Source organism: Oryctolagus cuniculus, chromosome 3 (genome assembly GCF_964237555.1).
Source record: "Oryctolagus cuniculus chromosome 3, mOryCun1.1, whole genome shotgun sequence".
NCBI lineage: Eukaryota > Metazoa > Chordata > Mammalia > Lagomorpha > Leporidae > Oryctolagus > Oryctolagus cuniculus.
In genome coordinates this window covers 79,415,349-79,434,842 of record NC_091434.1, presented here as the reverse complement: position 1 = coordinate 79,434,842, position 19,494 = coordinate 79,415,349, and the positions used below count along the sequence as shown (strand labels likewise).

The window sequence follows — 19,494 nt, the reverse complement described above, 5'->3', positions numbered from 1 at the left end:
CCAGTGAGCAAGTTCCTGGGTGTAATGGAACAGTAATCCCACATACCAGGAATATGACTTCATGTGGCATTAGACGATGATCCAGCGGAGCCATGAGTCATATTTAGAGCAAAAATACGAAGAAGTTGCTTGTATTTGTTTCTGCTGCTGTGTTGTGCTTTTTAATCTATTTTATGTGCTGCTATACATTTCATGCCAGTCATGTTTTTCCCAGCTTGTGATTTTGTTTCAGAATCATCTAGAACGACTAATTCCTTCCATTCTCAGTGCCAATGACCAAATCCAGACTTCCTTACCTCAGCCAGAATGACATGAATGCAACCAGCTCTTTCCTTAATCTTTTCCATTCTAGTTTTTCTCTGTTCAAACTCTGATTCAGCTGGTTAACTCCTTAGAGGTCACCTTTCCTAAAACATGTCATGTTCATATAGTTGAGAAACTAGAATGAAGAATGACTTCATGCTGGTTTTAACTCCAATGTTACATGTTATATTAGTTTTTCTTCATCCTCTTTTCCTCTGTTTGAAACACACTTTCTTCTCCTCTCTTAAGTTATTTTAAATAAGCATAGTTTGAACACATAATATCTGTAAGACATTATTTGAAGTCATTATTCGTTCTAATTCAGAAACTTTTCTCTATTGCTCACTAACTTTTCTGATCTCTGTAACAGCAATCACTACTATATTGTGTGCTCACAACTTTCTAATAATTTAGTATCTATAATCATCAATCTCTCAAACAATTTGTGAGCTCCTCAAGACCAGAGATTACATCTTAGACCTCAAATCAGGGAAGAAAATTAGTACTTAATGAATGATTCTTCTGTACCAGTCACTGTAAAGTGTGTTCAACATTTGTTATTCATAGCTTTCTGTATCCACTTTTCCTCATGTGTGTCATTTCTCTTCATTGTTTCCACATTGCACTGCCAGACAGCCCTGATGATGAAAGCCAAAGAATACCAACTCAAATAAGTAGCAGATTTACTGGCTTTTTGGGGCAATTATGGGGGAATTTCCACTAGTTATTTCTTCTACTTTGGATGCAGCCTCCTGCCTTACACCTGGGGCTACCCTTTTCTGCCTGAACATCTTTTCACCTCCTCTCTAGATCCTTCTAATTGATCCTGTTCAGTGCAAACAATTTAGCTGTATGTGATTTATTCCCAAGGGAGCCAGAAGATTGCCTCAACATCTAAGATGAACACACTCAATGGAGGGTTTCTAAAACCAAGATATTTCTCCCTCTTTTAGAGAGATTTTCTGGAAACCAAACTCATTTTTTCTGCAAAATACATACATACATTTTAATCCTCCCAACAATCCATTTCACTGTTGTTAGTAATAAACATTTATTGAGTACATACTAAGCACCCTGCATTTTTCTAAGTAAATTATCTTTATTATCTCATTTAGCCCATACTATAAACATGATATTATTATTATTCACATTTTACAGATTGGAAATGAAGATAAGCATATTTTCCTAAGAGGACTTGGAAAGTAAAAGACAGAATTTAAAATCTAGGCAGTCTGATTCAAGAGCCCAAATTTTGGTATTACTGTCTTGCCTTACAAGGGAAGGTAGAAATCTGAGCTGTTAAGTGACCTGTTGTGGTCACACAGATGGTCAGTAATGTGACTGAGATTATCTCACTGAACATGGTGTTCCATTCTCCACTTTGCTAGAGGAGCATTGCTCTTATATCCTTGCTGTCTTCACTTTGATTTCCCGAGCAAATAATTAAAGGAAATTAAGTATGTTGAATTCACTGATCAACAAATATAAGATTCATTCTTCATTCTTCCTTTTCTTTGATTCCCAATATCCAGTCCATCAACAAAACTCCCACCATCAAGTCCATTCCTGGTCCACTCCATCAACCTAATCCTTACCGACAGACTTGTCTAGTGCCATCTAACTGCTCTCTCTACTTCCATTTTGTGCCATTCAACCAAATCACCAGAATATCTGGACAGTAAATCAATTTCTGTCACTCCCCAGATGAAACCTCTAATGACTTCTGATCATCTTTAGATTTAAATCCAACTCCGCTTGTTACCAGACAAAAGAATGGAGCTCAGCTGTTCCCAGTTGTTGGTTGCAAACTTTCTCCTTAATTGAGTGTGAGGTCTACCACTCCAAGTCATCTCCTTCCAGTAGGTTCCTTGAATTCCTATGCATATACCATTATTCACAAGACTAATAACAGTTAATTCACAATATTAGTAGCTGTTTTTTGTTAGTTAAAATATGAAAAGGGAAAGGAAGATGCCTTCGTTAGGGTTATACACTTTGTGGCCAACAAGGCCTGATATGACCTCACCCTGCCTTGCCTTCCAACCCCATTTTATGTCATTCTCCTTACTCATCACACTTCAACCACCATGGCCTTTTCTGTGTTCCTTGAGTAAACCACGCTTTCCTTATTTGGTATTCAACCTCTGTTGTTGTTTTTGTCTGGGAAAACTTTTCCCTCCACTCTGAAAAATGGTTATATTCTTGTTTTCCAGGTTACCCTCTAAATGTCATCTTCTTTCACAGTCCATCCCTAACCTCCTTATTCTCTATCATGCCGTGTTTGTTTCCTGTTTGATAGATGAATGGATGATGAGTAGATCCACTGGGAAATGAATATATGAAATAGATGAATAACAAATGCATAAATGAAAAGATTAGACCCATTAAATACATAAAGCAAAAATACACAAAATGACTAGAAAAGAAGTATAATGCAATATAAAAAATATTTGCTACTTAGTACAAATTAAATCTTTGTACTGTGAGGGAAACCAAAGTAAATGAGGATGCTAACTTGGTTAATCAAAGATGGTTTCCTAGCAGTGAGACTGTGAAATATGCATAATTTTGGAATGGCAAAATTTATGCATGGGAGGAAATATAAGAAATTCAACTTGATAGAAACACAGGGTTTATGTTTGAAAATAACTATAAAAATATGATGTCAGTTTGTGATAGACACAAGAAGTGACAGGTTCATATAGCAATTGTAAACTTATGTTGTCAATTGATTTTTATCATAGAAATTATTCCAATACTACTATCATTGCTCAAAATTTTCTATAATGTTTCCCGTACAACTGCCTAGAGTCTGGAAAATACATTCTTCCTCTTCATAATCTAGCAAATATTTACCCAATAGGTAAAATTCAACTAGAGCTAGAAGCCCAGTGGATGAAATGGTAATAAGTTGCTATTAATTGCTAAAGTCAAATGTAACATCTTCCTCTGTTGATCTGTATCTATATCCATATCTGACCAGCTCTAAATTATTTATGTATGTATGTATCTATCATCTATCAATCATCTATCCATCAACCTACCTACCTATTATCTCTGTTTATCAACTATAGTATAATCTGTAAGTTTCATAATTGAAGAGTTCCAAGACTAATTGAGGAAATAACAGCGTAATTGGAATGGGAATACAGCTTCCAAAGGGAAAGAAAAAAAATTATTTATAAAACAAACTTTGGTGACTTTTTAAAGAGACTTATTTATTTATTTGAAAGAGTTAAGAAAGAGAGAGAGCGGAGGGAGAGAAAGATTTTCCATCAGCTGGTTGGAATGACCACAATGGCCAGGGCTGGGCTAGGCTAACGCCAGGAGCTTCTTCTGGGTCTCCCACATGAATGCAGGGGCCTAATTACGTGGGCCAACCTCGTTGTTTTCCCAGGCCCATTTGTAAGGAGCTGAATTGGAAGTGGAGCAGCTAGGACCCTAACCAGTGCCCATAAGTGATGCGAGCACCATGAACATACTGCTATGCCACAATATGGGCCTCCTTCACTTACATTAATGTCACCATCATTCTTTGTGCACATTCTTATTTTGTGTGTTTTTGCTGCATTATATTTGAGATTTGCAGGCAAGTGAAGCTTAGATGTAAATTCCTTGAGAGCAAGAAGAATTTATTTATCTGAAAGGCAGAGAGACAGAGTGAGAAAGAGACAGATAGAGATCTTCTATCTGCTGGTTTATTTCCCAAATGCTGACTGGGCCAAGATGAAGCCAGGAGAGAGGAAGTCAGTCCAGGTCCTATATGTGGTGGCAGGGACCCAAGTACTTGAATCATCACCTGCTGCCTCCCAGGGTGTGCATGAAAAATGACTGGAATTGAAAGCAAAGCAACTCAAAACCATGCACTCTGACATGGAATGCAGATGTCTCATGTGGTATCCTAACCACTGTGCTAAAAGTTTACCCCTGCACTATACTTTTTATGATTACTTTAGAGTGTACTCTTTCAACTTATGAAAATACTTTCTGTAAAACTGTATGCTATGTTAGGCTGGTAGCAATGTACCTACATCTCATGTTTACTGCATCTCTTGACTGCATAAAGTCCATGTTGAATAATGGGCCTATGCCAGTTAGGTTTGTCTAAGTGCACTCTATGATAATCATACTTCATGCAACAGTGAAATACATTTCTTTAAATGTGCTCCCATTGTTACAGTTAGCATGGCTGGATATAAAAAGAGCTTAATCCAATATTCTATACATCAATACATTAAATCATTGGTCCTGCATTTATTACTTTCAATTCTCCTGGACCCAATATTTCTGTGTGCCAATCCTCTTATCAGTTTCTGCATAGTCATTTTGCATTCTTAAAGCAGGTTTAAAAATCTTTACTACTTCCCTATGTCCCCATATCCTTCTTCAAATCTAAAGCCTAACTCTTAGAAAATAGTGTAGTGCTGGACACCAAGAGAATGAACTCAGCAAGAGGATAAATTCCATCCACATTCGACTTTTGTAGAAGCTGAACATTAAGTTGTGTCTCTCACTCATCTTTTCTTCACTCCTGCTTTAGATGTCACTGCAGAGACTACTCATCTGTCCAACCTTAGTCTGTTCTTGTCCTCTTGGTTCATCCTCCACCATCTCCCCATGCATTTTGCATCAACAGTCACTCTGTACTCTCTCTCTTGTGTTTTCAGTCTATTTTTGTTTCTAAACTCTTTCTTCTCAGTCTGCAAAATAGGCTTCAAACTTTGTATTCTTTTTCAAAAAATTTCTCCATCTCTCTGTCCTATTTTTTGTAATTCCCATTTAAAGATTGTCTATGCTTAATGCATGCTTTTCCTCACTTCCCAATTTACTTTGTTGAAGAATATATACTTGTAATAGCTCATTTTTCCCGAATCTAATCACAGAATTCAGTCAAATTGAGCACTTATTGTAAAAGCACATTAAAATTGTTTGTTATTGGACTGATCATGGGAGGTTTTGAACAAAGGTGCACATGGCACCCACTTCCCACTGCCCCATCTACTATTCTGGTTCCAGAGCAATCCTTGATTATCTAGGCATTCTTTTTCTCAGGATCATACAAGGTGGTGACCTTACTTGGGCCAGAAGATGATTCTGCTGGGCTTGTTGCTGAGTCCTTCGAAGAAGAATGTGAGGAAAAGAGAAGAGGGTTTCTCAGGGCTTCCTTTAGCAGGATAGATATAATCAAGGCACAGGCATCTTCCAGTTTTCCTGCTATCTTCAGCACCATTCATAGAATTCTGATCTCTCCCCAGACATCACGTCAGAAGTTAGCATCTTGTTTTCCGTAGTTTATTTCCTTCTCAATCACTTACAGAGGAGTTGAACCTTATTAATATTACTTTACCTACTATGTAATTACTTAAGTAACTACAATTTAGTATTTAAATCAAATATTATTTTATCTACACATTGTTGACATTGACAAAACTGTCTCAAACTATACACATTAAACCGAAAAATATTTTATTTTCATGTAGTCAGAATAACTTACTTTCCAAAAGGAAGGTTATCATAACAATATTTGATGAAAGTTACCTTTATGGCTTGTGTCATGTTCTCCCTTTTTTAAATTTATTTATTTGACAGATGGAGTTAGACAGTGAGAAAGACAGAGAGAAAGGTTTTCCTTCTGTTGGTTCACCCCCCAAATGGCCTCTCTGGCTGGAACTGTGTCGATCCAAAGCCAGGAGCCAGGTGCTTCTCTTGGTCTCCCATGTGGGTGCAGGGGCCCAAGCACTTGGGCCATCCTCCACTGCCTTCCTGGGCCACAGCAGAGAGCTGGACTGAAAGAGGAGCAACCTGACTAGAACCTGGCGCCCATCTGGGATGCCGGTGCTGCAGGTGAAGGATTAACCAAGTGAGCCACGGCACCGGCCCCATGTTCTCCCTTTTTGTTAAATCTCCACAGCATTCTTCCTGACACTACCATTCCCAAGATGTGATAACCCTCCTAGACATTCTACAATCCTGATGCATTCTTGTTTCTCCAATCACTGTTGAAAATAATCTGTCCTCTTTCATGGCATTAATCTCTGTCTTCCATATAGTACTGATCCTTTAAAATGTGACTGATTTCTATAGGTGAACCCTGAAAGCCATGTGGACAAGTATATGATTTTACTCAGTATTCTCTTTGTCTAAAATACAGAAGAGAGGACACTTAAAATACTTAATAAATAGACAAGGGAATAATTGCTCAGTATCAGATGTACATTATCTCCCTAAGATAAACTTATGTTTGTTTCTTCCATTCTCTTTTCTTTGAAAAAGGATTTATTTACTTATTTACTTGAAAGACAGAACAACAGAGAAAGAGAAAGACATCTTCCATCTACTGGTGCACTCTCCAAATAGCTGCAACCACCATGTCTGGGAGAGGCTGAAGCCAGGAGTCAGGAAACTCCATCTGAGTTTTCCTTATAGATAGCTTAATCAGCAGCTTAATCTACTGTGGCTCCTCATTCTTTGCCTATATTTTTTAGTGTGGGTATCGCTTTATCTTTTTGCTTCTATTTGATTTTGTTCCTGTTTATTCCCTTTCTACTTTTATTTTCTTTCCTGTTATTTGACCTTTGGATTTTATCTCAAAACAAACACACAATAAAAATAAAACACTGAACTAAGTCGTTTATTGCAGAGCTTAGGGAGCCATGATTTTTCTCCATTATGTTAGTGGTTTTTAATAGAAAAACTATGTGGTATTACCAAACACCAAATATTAATGCTTTGAAGAAATATTTGGGATTCACTTTTCACAGGAGACACATCCTGTAAAAGTTATATAAGGTTGCAATTTTGAAACTCAACAGGTTTTTAGTATAAATTGTACAAAGTCAGGTCATGAAAATACAAGCCAGGGTAAAATTCTAAGCAAGAGAGTAGACTTAGTAATAGAACCTTGGCATAACATTCAATTCATGTTAGTCTCAGGTGGGCAAATGTTAGTCTCAGGTGGGCAAATGAATATAGGATTAATCTAAACTGTTTGTTTAGGTCATTTTAATATTACACAAATCCTCCTAGCTTGATGAGTTGTGAGATAGTTTCCACGGCCTGTTAAGAGGTTGAAGATGAAAGAGCTACCCACGCAGCAGTACATTCATCCTATGTGTAATAAGACACGTAGTCTCATAAAGAACAGCAGAATATAGGGTTCCAAAGTGATGTTTAAGGTGAAAAAATGCTCATCTTTGGTTCATTATTATTTATTTTGCTGTTAATGTTGTTCATGTATGCCAAACTTTTCTTTACAAGTGTCAAGATAATGTCCTTTTGCAACCAAGATGTGAAATATGAATATACTCATCTCAAATGGTGGCCCAAATATATTATAACAGCTACATGGTCAAGTATTGGCTTCCTATCATCAATCTTGTTCTTCCCATGGTGCCTCTTAGGATCTGGGTTTCCCCTGCATTTAAAATTCTGAACCAATAAGTAGGGCTTTCCACTGTGCATATTTTATGTTCAAATGAAATCTTTATGGAGTGACTAATTTTCTATTAGGAGGCGCATGATAGTACACAGTGGAGAAATTTTCTAAAAATTATAAAGAACATTTGTAATGCTTTCTATATGTATTTCACATAGCCTATGACCTGAAAAGTAAGTTTAAAGATTTGGAAACAAATAAAAGACAACCATTATTGTACTGGAGAAAAAATTAGTGTTGATGCAGTAATTTAAGCCATAACCCAATCTCTCTTTCTCATCCCCCCCCATCTGTTTCATGTAGTTGCTGACTAGGTCTACACAATATAATAGTATTATTGTGTTTTGTTGGGCACAGGATCCATCTAAAATTGTATAGCTCTTACGGTGACCTAATGAATTAAGTATCAGTACTGATATTGATATTGATACCATTCGTTCTTTTATGCTCTTAGAAGATGTGGACTTTAATACTTCTCCTAACTACATCAGCTAGCATATTCATAGCAATCATGTTTCATTGAAGCTACTAGTTTTTGACATGAGCTGTCTAGACTGACCATTGCTGGGGGTGGAGGCTTCAATCTTGTATATATCCCACTTAAGCATTAAACATAGATCTAAAATCGATTATTATCATTGCATCTTGCCTATAGTTGCAGCTACTGAAACTGCTAGTGCTCTTCCAGCAACTCATGTTACAATATTCTGCACATTAATTCCAACTCCTAGAAATGTTCCATGCAATACCCACATTTTCATGACAGCCCCTCAAGGTTGATATTTATTTCCTGTGATGTCAGAAAAATTAAATGGCTTGGCCAAGTCACAAAGCTAGTGAGGATCCAAATGCAAATTTGTCTCACTCCATGCTACTCCCTTAAAAACAAAGACATAAAATCGTATATCTAGTAAGACTAATTAAAGAGAAATGCACAAACTGAAGACAGAATTTTATAGTCAATTCAAATTAACTTCATAATTCTTAGAAGAAAACAAAATGCTTTTCTTGTTTTTTCCTTATTGGTATGATTCACATAATTGTTTACCAGAGTTTAGAAATGAGCATTTTGTTATGCTCAGGGTGAGTGAACAATACTTTCCTTACATGTTCTCCCTTCCAGTTCTGAAAATGTCAACTGTGGTAGATTCTGGGAAGTGAATTTTGTGTTTTGTCTTTGAAGATAATAAAGGATATCTGCTGAAAGGTGGCAAAAATGACTTCTGTCTATGTGCAAAGGCATGTTTTTTGTGAAAGGATCAGGGTGGCCAGAAAAGACTGTAGCAAGAACATTGCTAAGGAGGCCAGCACTGTGGCACAATGAGTTTAATCACCATTTGTGACACTGGCATCCCATATTGTAGTGGGGTTCAAGTCCTAGCTCCTACACTTTTGCCCAATTTCCTGGGAAGATAATGGATGATGGTTCAAGTGCTTGGGTGCCTGCCACACATGTGCAAGATATCCTAATGGAGTTTCTGTTCCTGGCTTTAGTCTGTCCCAGCCCTGGATGTTGTGGCCACTTGGAGAGCAAACCAGTGGATGGAAAATCTTTCTCCTACTCTGTCTCTCTGTCTTTCTCTGATGCTCTGCCTTTCAAATAAATATTTAAAAAAAAAAAAAAAAAAACAAAGAATACTTGGAAGCAAATATTCGTAAGATCCAAGAAGCAATTCACTTTGACATTGTGCAATACTGATCTTTTCTTACTCTCTGTTGTTATTCTCTGTCAGCTCATGAGTACATTTGAGTTTCTATTTTAATTTGTTTTGCTCTAATTTTTGAATTTATTTTCTTTTAAATTTGCCTTTGGTTTGTTCTTGTTTTTCTGGGGCCTTGAGATGCATTTTTAGGTTATTTGATATTACCTCGTTATGTAAATGCTTACTGATCTAAATTTGCCTCAGTACTGTGTTTTCTGTATTCTATGTTTCACTATGTTATGTTTCTATCTTCATTATTTTCAAGGTATTTATTTTTAAATTATTTTTAATTTTTTTGTTTTGTTTTAAAGGGAGGGAGAGAGAGACAGACAGACAAACAAAGATATTCTATCTGTTCATTCCCCAAATATCTTCAATAGTTGGGATTGTTCAGGTCAAAACCAGGAGGCTAGAACTCAATCCAGGTCTTCCACACAGGTAGCAGGGAAGCTATCAACTGTTGCCTCCTAGGAAGCTGGAACTGGAAGCAGAGCTCAGACTAAAAGCCAGGCTCTCTAGTATATGATGCGGTATTCCAAGCAGCATCTTAGCTGCTGCACTAAGCATCCACTCCAGCTTCAAAGTATTTTTTCAAATTTCTTTGGCTTCTTCAGTGCCCCGCCCCCTTCATTCAGGAGCATCTTGGCCAGTCTCCATGTATTTGTATAATATCTAAAGTTTCTTTTGTTGTTACTTTCTACTTTTATTCTGTTGTGGTCATAAAAGATGTATGATATTGTTTCCTCTATTTTTTTGGCTTTCTTGAGACACATTTTGTGGCCTAGTATATTGTCTATCCTTGAGAATGCTCCATGTACTGATGAAAAATGTATTTATTCTCAAGTTGTTGGATGGTGCCTTCTATAACTATTAGGTCTATTTATTCTTATAATGGAGCTTAATTCTAATGTTTCTTAGTTGATTATTTTTTATCTGAATGATCTGTTCATTCATGAAATTGGGCTATAAAATTCCACCTATGTTATCCTCCTGGAACTCACCTCTCTTTTAAGTGTAAATATTTAATAACGTTTGTTTTATAAAACCACTTGCTCTGACACTAAGAGTACATACATTTCTAATTACATCATGTTGAATTGATCCCTTGATCACTGTGCGGTCACTTTTGCACCTTCTTTGTCACCTTTTGCAGTTTTTTTTTGTCTCAAAGTTTATTTAGTTTGATATAAAAGTAGCTACGTCTGCTTGCTTTTGGTTTCTATTTGTATAGAATACCTTTTCCCATTCTTTGACTCTCAGTCTTTGTGTGTCTTTACTGGTTAAGTGACTTTCTTGCAGGCAGCATATGATTGGGTCTTCTTTTTGTAAATCCATTCAACCAGTATGTGTCTCCCACATGACTGCAGGGGCCCAAGGACTTAGGTCGTTTTCTGCTGCTTTCCCAGGCCATAGCAGAGAGCTGGATTGGAAGAGGAGCAGCCGAGACTGGAACTGGTGCCCATATAGGAAGTCGACACTTCATGTCAGGGCTTTAACCTGCTGTGCCACAGTGCTGGCCCTAGTATGTGTCTTTTAATTGGGCAATTTAGTTCATTTACATTCAAAATCATTACAAATAAGTAATGGCTTAATGCTGTCTTTTTTTCCTTAATATTTTTTCTGTTCATTTTTAATATCATTTGCTCATTTTCTGTTGGGTTTTATATATTCAAATATTTTCATGATGGAATTTAAGCATGTTTTGTAAGGCTGCTCTGGTGGTAAAGAATTTTCAGTTTTTAATTGTCTTGGAAATTCTTTATTTCACCTTTATTTATGACTAACAGTTCTTAGAGAATTTGTAATACATTATTCCATTGTCTCCTGGCCTATAATGCTTCTGGTAGAATATCTGTTGTCAACCTAATAAGGCTACCCTTAAAAGCAACTTGATGTTTTTCTCTTAAAAATTCAAGAATTCTTTCTGTATTGTACTTTTGAGAATTTGATTATAATGTGCTGTGGTGAGGATTATTTCTGGTCATGTCTATTTGTGGTCCTATGGGACTCCTATACTTAGATATCCATCTTTATTCACTTTGGGAACGTTTTTGATGATTATTTCATGTTTCTTGCATCCTTACATTGATACTTGCGCATCTAGCAGAGCAATTCATCATCTTTTAATTTTTATTTTTAAAAATTTATTTATTTATTTGAAAGGCAGAGTTACAGAAAAAGAGAGAGGGAGAGACAGAGAAAGAGATATTCCATCAGCTGGCTCACTCCCCAAGATGGCCACAATGTCCAGAACCGGGCAATTCTGAAGCCAGGAGCCAGGAACTTCTTCTGGGTCTTCCACATGAGTGCAGGGTCCCATGTATTTGGGCCATCCTCCACTACTTTCCCAGGCACATTAGTGGGGAGCTGGATCAGAAATGGAGCAGCAGGGACTCAAAATGGAGCCCATAAGGGATGCCAGTGCTGCAGACAGCAGCTTTATCTGCTACACAACCACACCAACCCCATGTTTATATCACTTTTTAAAGGGTGACTTTCGTGGATTGAAGACCTTTGCCTAAAGATGTGTCTTTGGGGATAGATATTTGGTCTAGCAGTTAAGATACTAGTTAAGAGGCCCACATCCCACAAATGAGTGCCTGTACTCAATTCTGATTTTTGAGTCCCAATTCCAGTTTCCTACCAATGCAGACCTTGGAGCAATTCTACTCAAGTGGCTGAGTGCCTGCTAACCATCTGGGCACTTGGATTGATTTCTCAGCTTCTGGCTTTGGCCTGGCCCAGTCCTAGCTATTGTGACCATTTGAGGTATGAACCAGTGGAAGGAAGTTCCATCTGTCTAAATCTTTGTGTCTCTCTCCTTTTCTCCCCACCCCCTTCTTCCTTCTTAATAATAATTAAAAAAAAAAAAGATGTGTCTTCTAGTGTTGGTTTTACATATCACTTTTACCTTAATTTCTGTTAGATGCTGGAGTGTAGTCTCCCTATATTTTGCTGCAATGGAAAGTGGCAGCAGCAGGGATCCAGGATTTTTCCAGAGCCCAGTGGAGTTGCTCAAACCCTTGGCATGTACTTCCTCAGAAGCTGTCTAGGTAAGGAGCAGAATACACAGGACTGGCACTGGTGTTGCTACAGACAAGCATGCAGACTCCTTGGCCACTGTGTCTGCAAGGCCTGCAACCTTGGGACTAGCTGAGGTAAGTGGAGCACACTGTCTGTGTGAGGTCTTGAAGCAGCACTGCTGGTGCCAGGATGAGTGTAGAGCATGCAAAGTCTGGACTGCTGCCCAAATGAGACCCCAAGCTGCAAGAATAGCACTGGCTCATGTACAGTACCAAATATAGTACCAAGAGCCTGCACAGTCCAGAGCGGCTGTCGGCAGAGCAGGTAGCAGTCACATGTGTTTGATTACTACCAGTAGTGAGCGATGCTGTGGGTGGCAGGAGGAGGGCAGAGAGTTGGAGGAGGTGGGCTTGAGTCTGAAAAGACAGGTGCCCATAAATCTAGAGTCCTTGCTGTTCTGCACACCTCATCTTTTGTAGTACTGAGCACTGTGTAGACTAGGGTGCTAGGGTTGCCACTGTTCGGACAGGTCCAGATGGAACTGTAAGGCTTCAGGAATTTTTTGCTAGTACTGTGGAATGTCCGTGGAGCCCCAGGGATGGTATATGCAGAGGTCTTTGTCCTTTAGGGCAGTGTGAATTCTGATAGTTACTCCTTTCTTAACAGGGTGCCATGCTGCCACAGCTTGTGCTCTTGGGGTTATGTATGATATATTGCTGAGTTCCTTCTCTGAGCTAAAGCAACTGACCATGAGATCTCCAGGCAGATCTCCTTTCTGTGCTGTTGGTTTGTTCTGTTGTGCCTGTGGACTCCTGCTGTAGCTATGATTGCCTGCTAAAATGATCATGCATATTGGTTTTGTTGAGGCTATCCTACCTCCTTGCATTAGGGACTACCCTGGCCTAAGGCCAGGGTCTTAGTTATTGCTTGGCTCTGCTCCCTTCTCTGTGCTGCCATCTTGGGTCTCTGCATCCTACCAGATTGCTGTTATTCCTCACTGAATCCCTGTGTTTTTCCCTGGGCATGCACCTCGAGATGCAGTTGTTTATTTGTGTTTTGGTCTTTCCTTATGGAGGAAGAGGTGAACACTGGGCATCTCTATTCAGGCAGCTTGAACATCTTTATAGTTATTCTCTGAATGAAATACACTTACTATAGTTCAAGTTTTTAAGTACCATCATGTACTAAATTTTCTTTTATTTGAAACACATATTTTAAAACTTTAAAGTAGAAATGACACTTTTTATTGAAAAACGTTAATGGAAAACATAGTAGAAAAAACCTGATATTTGTTGATACCTCAAAATTAGTCTACATATGTTACAGTAGTACATTTAGCTATTTTATGCATTTGGTTTCTTGCATACTTTCCAAAACATTCTAGAAGGCAGTAATACTTTAAATGAAGTCATCTGGAGTTTTTAAAAGATTTTTTTTAAAAGAAACAATCTTCTGTTGTTCCCTTCCATTCCCTAGAGTTCTGATTGGTTAACATTCCTTAGGTCTCATCAAAAGAAAATTCAGCACTACTGTAATACTGAATGTAATTAATAGATGGATGCTACAGAAGAGTTTTCTTGGGGCTGGATTTGTGGCACAATGGGTTAAGCCACAGCCTGCTAGAACAGCATTCCATATCGGAGTGCCAGTTCGAGTTTTAGCTGCTCTGTTTCCAAACCAGTTCCCTGATAACGTGCCTGGGGAAGCAGCATAAGATGATTCACATGCTTATGTCCCTGCCATCCACGTAGGAGATCCGAATGGAGTTCCTGGCACCTGGCTTCAGCCTGGCCCAGTCCCTTCTGTGGTGGTCACTTGGGGAGTGAAACAGCAGATGAGAGACCACTTTCTATACCCCCCCCCCAATTCAGCCTTTCAAATAAATAAATGTATTTTTTTTTTACTTAAAGGAAAATTTTCTTTTCACTTTCTCCAGCACTTTGTTGCTCCTTAGTCACAGGAAGTAAATGTTTCCATTCAGGAAGCCATCTGTGAGACTTGGTAAGTGTTGGTAGGAATGGTCAGTTATGGTTTCTGTCTCAATCTTGTGGCTCCTTCATGCCAAAAGAGGCTGCTTATCTATGGAGGAGAATGGTCTGTAGTACAGACTTCTGGCCCTGTGTCCACGTCCAGATGATAGTACTTCATTCAGAAACACCGAAAATGCAGCATCCACAGAGAGGTCACTCTTCCACCTGAAGTGAGGAGGGGCAGAGGCAGCATATTCCCTTTACTTTCTAACAACACCCAGCATCTGCTGCCTGCTGCACAGATACATAGATGCTGCTGACCCGTGGACTGGAAGGTGAGCCATTTCCTCCATGGGCATAGGCAATCTCCTCAACATGAACAGTCTGAATTTAGCCCCCCTCGACCCCCACCCCGCCACTGCTGTATCTAGTTTTCCATCACAGAAGGCTGAGCAAGTAAGCCTTACCTGACTCAGTGCTGCTTATTAACATTACATCTTTCAAAGTGCTTCACATTTTTCTAAGTGCATCACTTATTCACAAATGTGGGTGAAGTGATGTGCGAGGTAGTATTGCAAGATGGTCACCAAGCTTTCTGCCCTCTGGTGTGATGTCCTGAGCAGTCTCCTTGCCTCAAGTGTGGGCAAGGACTATGGCTATATTGGTCTACAGGCACCTATGCTTGTAGAGTGACATGGAGATTCTTCTGCTGGCCTTGAAGAAGCTCATGTCTGTTGGAGGAAAGGGCCTTGAGAAGACTGTGTGCAAAGGACTGAGAGTGAGTCCCCATGGAAAGCCAGCAAGAAAATAGGAATCCCAGTCACAGCTGCAAAGAAATGAATTTTGGCTGCAATCAAAATGAACTTGGAAACGTATTCATTCCCATGTGCCTCCAGATGAGAACATAATTTGGCTGACACCATGATTTCGGCCCTGTTGCCACTCTGAGCAGAGCTCCCTGCCTAGACTTTTGATCTACACATGTTATAACAGGGTTTAGTTTAAAAACCATTAAATTTGTGGCAACATGTGCAGAAATGAACAATTAACAAAAGATAAAGTAGATAACATGACTTTTTCACCACAAGAAGGCTGGTTCATTTTTTTTTTCCCCTGAAAATTAGTGACAGAAGTGAGACTGGCACCTTGGATTCTTATTTATACTCCAACACTCTTTCCACCATACTAAGTGCTCCCTACTAATGAGTGCTATCGGTAGATTTTCTTTATCCTTGCTAACAAATAAGATGGAACATGGTACATTATGTTCTTTTAAAAAGCTCAATATAGAGTAAAGCAATAATTTTATTAATACTCACATCAGTTCTATAGTATAATGAAAACATTGATCCAAATCATATTGCATGTTAACGTGATAATAATTTAAGAGAATCTTCAATCAAATGCTAATCTTCATCACTTAAGAGACAGTATTCTGAGTAGTCAAGATCAGGAAATGTGATAGGTAATTCAACCCACTTTTTGTATTGTTTCTTTGCTGAATTAGTTTTGAAAACTACTACAAAATTCCTTATTTTGAGACAAGGCAAATCTAAGCCTTTGTGTACCATCATCGTGCCCCAGTCCTGAAAAACAAGAGTGGGAAGTGGAGGAAGGGGAGAGAGAGAAAGAGAATTAAAAACACATCCAGTTAACATTCCGTTTGGCCAAAGTAAAACTGAGCCCATAGCAGTTTACTCACTTGGCCACATTTGCAGATAATCTCTCCATTTGTTTTATAGTCAGCAAAGTTCTTCTTTTGTGCTTTGCTTTCTCTCACAATGTAGAGTTTCCTAAAATTATCAAGGAGAAGGAATCATCACCGAGAGCTGGCAAACCATTAAATATGTAGCTCAGGGGTCCCTTCACAGGACCTAGAAACTACCCAGATGTCTGCATTATCACATGCCTCATTCCTACTCCTCCCCACTGAGGCAAGTGTTGCCTTCTGCAAGTTCTTTCAAGTTTGTTGGTTATTTGACTTCAGTTGTTCACAAATTTGAGAACAAATAAATATAAGTATGCACGAATTTTGTACCCTGGATTAAAGTGGTTTAGATTTTTAACACTTCTCCCTTCCTGTTGCAGTGCGGAGCAGATTATTTTAAAATGGACATTTGAAATGGGGAATATAAATGAGGGAGAAAAGGAGTGGAAGTATTGGAGGGAGAAAATCTGGTTTTCACTATTTTGGAAGAACACTTATAAAACATTGTGCTTCACTCTTAGCGAAGACACTTAAACACGGTCTTGAAGACTCACTTGAATTCTTGTGTCATGTTGACATGATGCATCTTCTCAATCACATGGATATCTGCCCCAGAGCAGGCTGGCACACTGCAGTTTTTGCAGAGGAAAGTTATTAACGATGGATTTTCCTTGTAATGCTTTGCGATACTTCTCTTTATTTTCATTTTCATTTCCATTATACTTTGCATCTGTAATTCCAAAATCTGCAAAGGAAAGATTGCTTTTCTAGGAATGTTTTTTAATAAATAATTTTATTCCAAGAATCTAGAGATCTTAGTTATGAAAAAGCATAACTAAATAAACGTAATAATGTGGCAAAAGTTGCTGGGTCAATGCCAGGGAAAATGTTTACCATCCTCAACTTGCCTCTTGAAGCCTGAGTGGAATTTAAGAAGACTATTGTTATGTATAAATTCTGCATATGACATAGAAAACATATTTTACCTTATGTGTCAACTCTTGCCACTTATTAGTGATAGCCTGAATGATGTTTTGAGAAAGATTCTGAAATCAGAAGCAAGGAGATGTTCTCTGAGTAGCTGTGAACTGGTGACAGTGTTTACTAGGGACTTTGGACAGACTAGTGGTGGCATGCACCTCCCCTCATTGCCATTCCTGTGCTAATTCCATCTACTTGAAGTAGAGTGTTGGGAGGACAGGTCTCGTCTCCAAAGAAGACCCCAAAACACAATCTGCTCAGAAGTCCTCAAAGGAACTGTGTCTTATTCTAAAGTAACTGAAAAGTTTGACCCATTAACTCCAGAGATTGTCTTAGGTTGTATCTCAAGAATAGTTTTAAAACATCACCCTTCGTAAATAGCTGCCTGGTTCATTTTCTTAGGAAAGTAAACGTGAGGCAGTAACTTTCTAGTGGCATCATTTGGTGACAAAAGTTTGATTTGATACTCCAAAATGTTTGGTTTGCCTTCTATTTAAAAGGGTTTTAAAATACAAGTTTGTGTAGAAACCTGGCCAGGAAACCTTGGAGTTGGTTACAGCTTTGCACACCAATTTGAAAGCATCCCTTTTGTGAAACTCTATTTAGGGTAGAGCCAATTCCAATGTTAAGAAACTAACATTCACACCCATATGCAAGGGTGTGAATTTTCTTCTAAATGGATTGTTTGCTATTATAGTAGTTACAGTTTTTTAATTCAGTGGTATGGGGGATTTCCTGAAATATTGTAGAGATACATTCTTCCTTCACCACATTCCTTCACACGACTCCAATAACTCTGTGTTAGTAAACTGAGATGCAGCTAGAAGACATGTTACATATTTTCTTATTATTTAGATTCAGCTTCAGTGTCACTCCCACAATGTTACCTTCTTCAACCACTCGATCCGAAATACTCAGGTAGTGACTGATTTCATATTCTCTTAATATAATTCCTTAGCATTTTTCTCTACATGATGTATATCTAGTGTTTAAATTTTTGTCCATTGTTTTTCCTTGTCAAATCTCGCCAAGCTCATACTAGAATGCAAGCTTCATGCAGCAGCGTTCTTCTCTGTGTGGTTTGCCACCATGTTTGTTGTTCCTAAAACATTGCCTGACACATAGTAGGCACTGTATAAATATTGCTGGGATAAAAATGTGTGCTTATACAAAAGGTTTGGATCAAACTCAAATGACCAGATTGGGTTGAATGGGTGAGTTGTGCTAGTTTTCTGGATTAAAGGCAGCCTAAATTTATATCATCAAAGTTCATTGTTGGTTTGACTGGAATGAGCTCCCTGACAGCTTCCTGCCCACCATGGATCTTGGTAACTTTTGTTTGTGAATCTGAGCTACGGACAACGCATCAAACAGGAACTTATAATTCAGCACAATTTCTGTCTGGAGACTAAGCCACAGGGATATCAATGGCAACCACATACATCCATTTTTTTTTAAATGAAAACTAAATCCAGAGGTATCCAAAAACAATACCTTATGCTCATACTCCTCTGGTTTCATATTTTGAACACGATGTATAGCTGTATACATCATCTTCTCTCGAAAATCATTCACTGTCTCACGTTCAACAACTCCTGAGCCACTGCAGCCAACCAGGATGTAGGTGCTCTCATCAGCTCTGGCTCGACCACGGGCCTGAGAAAATAAACAAATCAAGTAAATGAAAGGTTATGTGTTGTACAAACTCTACTGGTTTTATGCTGAGAATGATATTCATTGCTCAGCATTCCAGCCTTCAAGTGATCTCACTAGTCTTAGTATAGTTATTATCCCTTCCTGGTAGGTCAAGCCTTTGAATCTTAAAATGTGCTTTAACCCAGAAGCAGTGTTCTGGAGTGATGATGGTTGGGCCCCTATACCAGCCTTCAGATGCCCTCCTGTCCAGCTTTTCTGTTCTCATAGCTCCTCTCTCAAAACATGGGAACTGTGATCAGTGACTTGAACTGGGATTCCCCTGTCTGGCAAGAAGGATCCATGGTGAAAAGGGAGCATTTCTAACATGACATCAGGACGCTGAGAGAGGTCTGTTCCTGGCATTCCACATTGGAATTTGAACATATTTTCTCATGAAAATAAGCTCCACTTCATGACAAATTCCTATAGACATCTCCACAAAGATGTAAAGGTACATTACAAATAAAAGAAGTCTTTGTGCTCTGGCCCAGGAGCCTAGCTATTAACTATAATATTATCATCAAGGAAAACTACATTCTGAGGGAAAAAAAAAAAAAAACTACTCACAAATCAACTCTGGAAATAAAATTACTTCCATATCTGTTAGTCTTCTATGATTTACCTTACATTCAAGGATGCAACTTGGTATTAAAAAATAACACTTGGTATGGGTTG

The 19,494-nt window shown here is 38.4% G+C and overlaps 1 protein-coding gene across 1 annotated transcript in view; it reads right to left on the bottom strand.

Moving 5' to 3' along the window:
- Positions 1-15,722: 15,722 nt before the first annotated feature.
- IFIH1 (interferon induced with helicase C domain 1) overlaps positions 15,723-19,494 on the bottom strand; it is a 60,516-nt gene continuing 56,744 nt past the window's right edge. The window contains exons 13-16 of the mRNA XM_002712221.5: positions 18,619-18,780; positions 16,698-16,888; positions 16,138-16,228; positions 15,723-16,021 (exon numbers count right to left, since the gene is read on the bottom strand). Of these exons, the coding sequence (XP_002712267.2) occupies positions 15,842-16,021; positions 16,138-16,228; positions 16,698-16,888; positions 18,619-18,780 (624 nt within the window). The 3' untranslated portion in view covers positions 15,723-15,841. The remainder of the gene's footprint in view (positions 16,022-16,137; positions 16,229-16,697; positions 16,889-18,618; positions 18,781-19,494) is intronic.